Here is a 6817-nt window from a genome sequence, read left to right as displayed (position 1 = left end):
AATACAAAAGAATCTATAAATATAAATATAAATATAAATATATTATAATACTGTGTATGTTTTATATCTGTATCTGTGCGTATCATATATGTGTATTTTCTATCGCAACTTGCGATTCCGTTGACTAATTAGCAGACCTTGTCTGTCGAGATATGCGCAATTAGCGCTTCCCCGGAAGCGGGCGATGCGCCCATCAGTATTATGTCGTCAAAGAGAAAATACTCGACGATTTCCGGAACGAGAGATTCAAAGACTTTCCTTTCGCAACGAGATAAGAATCGGATTATTCGACATGCTTCAATAGTACCATCGGATTTGATTAATGTCGCGAGGGATTATGGAGGCGATAGTTCTTTGCGAAAGCCGTGCAATATTGAAAGTGAAGTAGATTATTGCGGATTTTCCTATTACAGGTATTGATTTGATCTTTTTATTAACGTAAAAATATAACACGAAACGTGAGAATAATGATAGAACGTATTTTTATTAATTTTAATTAAAAAATTGTAATTGAAATTGTTACTTTTGATTACTTTTTTGCAAATATTAGTAAAGTTAATTTATTGATCATATTATTTTGTTTTGTTTTATTTTATTGAGAAGTTTATAATATTAAAGAGGAAAGAGAGAATTATGATAGCAGAATTGAAGGAAGATTAATTCATTACAGAACAGATGGCTTTCAAGATGTCGTTCTGGTGAAAGATGTAGGCATATCCTGCAATCTTTTAAATAAAAATACGGTCGAGTCTGATATATCAATTTCAGAGGTTGAAAACTATCTCATTAAACAGCTTAAACTCGAGTACAATGAATTGTCGAATATTACAAAAACACTAAATATGTATACCAAGGATATTTTGAATAACTTATTATCGAGATGCAGAAGAAAAGAGCAACTCCTTGAAAAATTGGTATAAAATTTAACATTTTAACTTAATTTGTGAGTTAATTTTTAAAACAAATTTTAATTTAAATACATATAATATATGTATAATGTATATACATTAATTAGATTAGAACGTATAATTAGAATGTGTATTCTACTTAAGGTATATTAAATATTTATACTTGTATATAACTTTTTAAAAATCTTAAGAATTTAACGACCTATTTAATAATTAAAATTATAACCGGTTGTTGCAACTTTCTCTAAGGAACTTTTATTACAGCATGTAGCTTCGAAGCATGTAATGGCAACACAATGTACAGATAAAATAGGAAATCCCTGCTTAAAGTTAAGATCTCGCAATGGTACAAAGAGGAAATATGGATCATTCGACATTGATTTAGATAAGAGTTCTGTTAGAAAGGAAATTACTCGAAAGAAAATGCATGGTATACTTATTATATACCTACAATAAAATCGTTTTGCACATCTTTTATTTATTTTATAAATAAGAATAAGAATTATTAATAATTAAATAATTAATATTATTAATAAATAATTAATTACTATTTATCTTGAAATATAAAAATCTTTTGTTATAAAACGTAAATCATACATTTCTTCATAGGAAATAATAATACAGAAAAGCGATGGGTAGAGTTTAATAAAGCTTTCGTGAAAAGATTTCTCGAACTCTCGTCGAAATGCAGTGGCGTGTTACTTCGTAATTATCTGATAATGAAAAGAGAGAAAGTATCTAGTAATGCATCGAAGGCTCGTTTAGATAAAACCGAAAATTTCTCAATCTCTGGTAAATTGTGCGAGAATCGTGCAACGGATAGATCTCGTAAATGCTTTTACGCAAGCAAATGCAATCCTCTGATGTTCACCAATTGGCAAGAAATATCTAAACAAAAAAATTGCAGATCCAAAAGTGCGTTTACTGTTAACACTTCCGAGTTGCGACGAACAATCAATCGCATTTGACACGCAAGTGTCGGAGAAAGTCGGATTCGAAGACGGATCTGATAAATTATGATTATATTTTATATTAAATTATTATTTTTTATTATATTTTATTTTTGTCACTTTTTAATATTTCTTTAATTAGTGATTGACTTTTATAAGTCACGATATTATATTTTCAACACAAAATATATAAATGTAAATAATATATTTTTGTAAAATAATACTTTTAGTACATTTTATTATTAAAATAAATATAATATTTATTAAATAGTAATTTCTCGTCTACTTATTTATTTGTGAATTTTAAATATATGACTTGTGTTAACATCTATTGTTGTGGCTGTATACTCTTTATTATTTATATTTAGTAATTTCTCATTTTAAATTATAAAAATATACACTTTTATAAATTTTTAATTTACTCTAATTTTGAGGGTGTTATAAGTTAAAGTTTAAGCTATCCCTCTATTTGAAAATCACTATTCTCGAAATATCGACTATCACAAAAAGACTGATCGATTAATTTAATATTCAACATATAAAACAAATATAAAAAAATGCAAGAATAAAAAAGGGTAAAAAGGAGGAGATTTAAATATTGTAATGATACAGTCTAATTATTATATTATTTTAGCTATTTCATTTCGATGTGGCGATTAAAGTACGATCGATGTGCGCATCAATCTAACGTGCGCAAGCGCAATAATTCCAATCGATATACAGGATATTTCCGGGTTAAACCGCCAAATTTAAAATATGAATTCAGGATCTCAAAACAAATAAAAATTTTCCTCTGAACGTATGTTCGCTTCGTTCAAGACATATTTACTTCTAAATTTACTTATATACAAAATTGAAGGAATAAATAATTAATTGAAATATTTTTTTGTTTTAAAGCTCGAAGGTCATTGATAGAGAGAGAAGCTTTTGCTTGCAGCTCGTAGTTGTAGCTCGTAGTTCGTAGCTACCAAATTTCTGTCATGGCGACCGCCAATATTTGACTTTTTCCATTTTTACAAAAACACTGACATGCCTGGCATAATAATGCATAGATTCTTGACAATCACTGGTTTGAAAATAAGAAGTTTTTGCAATAGCATTTATCCAGATATAGTGAACGCACATATTATCTTCTTTTTAATAACTAAAGAAAAGGATAACATAATTTTAGCGTACCGTATCTGTATTCGTATTATTGCTAATATGTAGGAACAAAGCTCTAAAATTTTCAGATTTGTTTTTTATTTTTTAACAAAAAATATAGTCATTGTATAATGGAAGAAACTCAGGTGTGCTCTTTCGCGTATATTTCTAACGGCTAATAGCTGCGTTCAGCAGAGAAAACTCATTACTTAGTGATTCTTTAATATTATTGGCTGCGTCAGCAGAGTCAATAATTGAGTGAGAGCTCGCTGCTATTGATTCATTGAATGCGCCCATTGATCATTGCCTTTAATTCTTCTAAATCTAAGTGTAGAAACGAATTATATTAAAGAATCACTAACTGTAAGCGCTGACTATAAGCGCTAATCACTGTAAGCGCTAACTAGGAACCTATTATGGAACATGTCGGAATAATGAATTCCCATCGGGAATTCAATAAGAACCAATCGCTTAGTGAGCAAGCTGCATTGCAAAAATGCATCGAAAAAAAAGTGTTGCCTTTCTGTGATCGGCTGTACATACAAACACACATATACGCATTTACAGAAGTGAATTGAAAATGGCAGAGCCAATCAGAAAAGAGAACACTATCTGCTCCATTCTCTCTTGATTTTCTGTGCGGTGAATCGTTGCCAGTATTGCTAACTTGTTTTCCGATAGATCTAGCATATTTTCATATCAGTTGCTATTTCATTTGTGCGTTTTAGTCATACGACAAATTTTTCAAGCCTGTTGATTAGCTATAAGATAGAGAGATCCGAAGACTTCTCTGTCCTGCACACATTGTCGCACGACAAAAACGCATAAATGAAATAGCACCCTAAGGCCTGTTCTAGGTCCACTAGAGTCATAAGCAGTAAGCCGTAAGAAATTAATCAATCATAGCCGATTATTCTTCTCACACTTAACTATGACTGGTCAATTTCTTACAGCTTACGACATGCAACCCTATTGTAAGCATAAGGCCAATATTACATGCGTCCGTTTTTTATCGTTACGACAATGTGTTCAAGTCTGTCGATTGGTTATAGGATAAAGAAGTCCGAGATCCTCTCTGTCGTGCAGCCAATTGACATGCTTGAAAAATTCATCGTACGACAAAAAACGGACGCATGTAATATTGGCCTTACGGATAGCAGATTTTGTGGATTATTTTGAAAACAGAAATAGCAGATTTTTGTTTAATAATTAATTTACGATAGTCACGAAGACATGAAAAATGTTGTCATAATTATGATTTTAATGAAAAAAATATTGATAAATTATTGAAACAAAGAAAGCGTATATACATAAATATACAAATTTTGAATTACATCATTTTTTACATTTTGAATAGTTACATTGACAAGTGCACATCACTTTATTGTATGTATACATAAACACAAAAAATATAAAAATAAAATATAAAAATGTATTTTCGTTTATTATACAAAAATGTATTTTACATAAATATGTATTTTATATAAATATGTATTTTAGTCTCGTTTATTCAACCGATTGGTTAGTTTCTTTAGCTTAAAATAAGCTCATTACACTTATTTATAAACTAGAACTTATTTATCCAGCACAGGACATATATTTTTTATAAATAAAAATCTTCTAAATTTAGAAATTTAATTTGACATATAATTTTACATATATCTAAATTCATATAACAATTTATTATTTTTAATTTATTTTTTATGTTTTTTGTGTAAAATTAAGCTTAGTTCTAAAATTTTTTTTTGAAAAATTTAATTTATTTTTAGTTGTAACATTTACTACTATTGATGTATTCTTCCAGAATTAAAATGCTAAATTGGATGATTTAAAAAAATATACCAATAATAGCGAGCACTCACTCAACTGTTGAGTCCGCTGAACGCAGCCAATATTGAGTGCATCCAGAATCATGACCGCTCACTGAGCGCTCACTTGAGTTCATGCATCTGATTGGCATATTCCATTAGATCTAAAAATATAGACCAAACAGATACAAGCCCGCTTACTGAGCGCTTCTGAATGCACCTATTAAAATGGATGAGGTCGTGTAGCACACTGCACAGTACCGCTTGTTGGAAAGCTTCCCTTAATACACTCGTTCAGAACTAGTTCAGAATTCTTCGAAAAAAAAAACACGCCTTATTTTATTACTATCAATTTTAAATATCAATAGAAACAATACTTTTGAAATTTTACATCTGTATAGATTTATATCTAAATTATATAATAAAATATATTTTAAAAACAATGTATTATAAAAATGTAGTATTAATAAGTTGAACAAAACGAGATTATAAAGGTTACATGATAACCTACATTGTGCAATATATAACTAATCTAATCAAATCTTGAAACGTCAAATTCGTTAATTTTTTGTCGTTATGATTGGGAATCACGATATGATTGATATAACTTCGGTTTGTAACAATGGGCAGGGCAGAGTTTGGAAAAATCTCAAAATAAATGATAAAGATTATGTGATCTGTTTTATAAAGGAAAATGAATCGATGAAAGTTTTTTTAACAGACCTAATAGAAATTTGGGTGGAGACTCTGACAGACGAAACTATGTTTCACAAATGTCAGGTACTACGAATCGTCTTAATTCTTTCTCATATATGTATTACGTATATAAATTAAATTTTTTATTTATCAACAAATGTGAATCATGAAAGAAAAATGTAGATTGAAATTTATTTTACAAGTAATAAGAATATTTTTCAGTTTTCTGAAAATCATTATATTATTAATACTCATATATCATGAAACGTATTAATTTGTAGACCATGAATCCTCTTTTAAATCTTGAGAATTTTGACTGGAAGCAAATGACACTGGATATGTTAAATGATATCCCTCAATACGTGCATGCAAACGTTTTAGAAGTTACAACATATCGAATAGAATTGCGAAAAGATAAAGATTTTGTAAAATTGAGATTTTCATTGGATCTTCTCAAAGGAACGCCACAGCAATTTTGGGAAAGTGTGACTATGCCTCTCTGCTCATCATCAATGGAATTGATTCGCCGGCATAAGATTCTGTTAAATCTGATTAAACAGAAGGATGAAGAGATAGCGGAATACAAAGCTGAAGGCGCAGAATTAATTAGAAGTACGCGGTTCTTGCAGTGTGCTATATAGTATCGCATTTTAAAGTTGAAAGTTAAACATTATTTGTGTCCCGTATGTAGAATATATCGCTACGAAGCCATTCAGTGAAGAATTGTTTCACACTGATGCTGCTGGATCAACTGATTTTGCAAACTCTTTCCAATCTGTGATTCGTTTTTATAATGAAATAATCTTGTTAAAGTCACACATAAAACTAGAAGTATCTTCAAACAACGCAAGGTACAATAAGACATGTTATAAAGAATATCTTAAATATTTATTGCATTTCCTATTCATTTTAGTACCACTAATAACCTCAAGATTGATGGAAATGTTCCTCTCGATTCGTCAAAGAATGATTCTATACAGAAGCTAAGGCAAGATGAATTGAATGAACAAGGACCTTCAAAAGTTGAAGAGTACAAAGCAAATCTTTCTGGCAAAGCTTCACTTTTGAAAATAAGTAGTACATCTCATACGATACGTAAGAAAAGAAATAAAAAAACTTTGAACGACTTCATAATGTAGTTATGAAATTACTAGGTAATAATAAGTAACCTAATATTTTAGTGCATTATAAAAGTAAGTAACTTTGTGTTTTATATTTATGTTATTTTTGTGCTATTGTGTGATATGTGCTATATATGCTAGAATACGCTGAAAAGTATTAAATTATATTATATATATATATATATATATAT

At 29.3% G+C, this 6817-nt stretch overlaps 2 protein-coding genes across 3 annotated transcripts in view; both read left to right on the top strand.

The window, feature by feature from the left end:
• The window catches only part of LOC108749608, a 2344-nt gene extending 435 nt beyond the window's left edge, over positions 1-1909 (top strand). Inside the window, exons 2-5 of one of the 2 annotated variants that reach the window (XM_018488406.1) lie at positions 151-413; positions 671-914; positions 1173-1338; positions 1518-1909. In XM_018488406.1, coding sequence (XP_018343908.1) covers positions 151-413; positions 671-914; positions 1173-1338; positions 1518-1876 — 1032 coding nt within the window. In that variant the 3' untranslated portion in view covers positions 1877-1909. Of the gene's footprint in view, positions 1-132; positions 414-670; positions 915-1172; positions 1339-1517 lie in introns of both variants that reach the window. The other variant, XM_018488405.1, reaches the window with a different exon arrangement.
• A 3352-nt stretch (positions 1910-5261) lies between these two features.
• LOC108749602 lies at positions 5262-6644 on the top strand. Its single transcript, XM_018488396.1, has 4 exons — positions 5262-5589; positions 5787-6117; positions 6197-6356; positions 6419-6644. Exons 1-4 carry the CDS (start codon positions 5386-5388, stop codon positions 6642-6644), a joined length of 921 nt encoding a protein of 306 aa, XP_018343898.1. The 5' UTR covers positions 5262-5385.
• The last annotated feature ends 173 nt before the right edge of the window (positions 6645-6817 follow it).

Source organism: Trachymyrmex septentrionalis, unplaced genomic scaffold (assembly GCF_001594115.1).
Source record: "Trachymyrmex septentrionalis isolate Tsep2-gDNA-1 unplaced genomic scaffold, Tsep1.0 scaffold305, whole genome shotgun sequence".
NCBI classification, from domain to species: domain Eukaryota; kingdom Metazoa; phylum Arthropoda; class Insecta; order Hymenoptera; family Formicidae; genus Trachymyrmex; species Trachymyrmex septentrionalis.
Note: the sequence above shows the minus strand (reverse complement) of the source record. Positions and strands in the feature narration are given on the sequence as shown.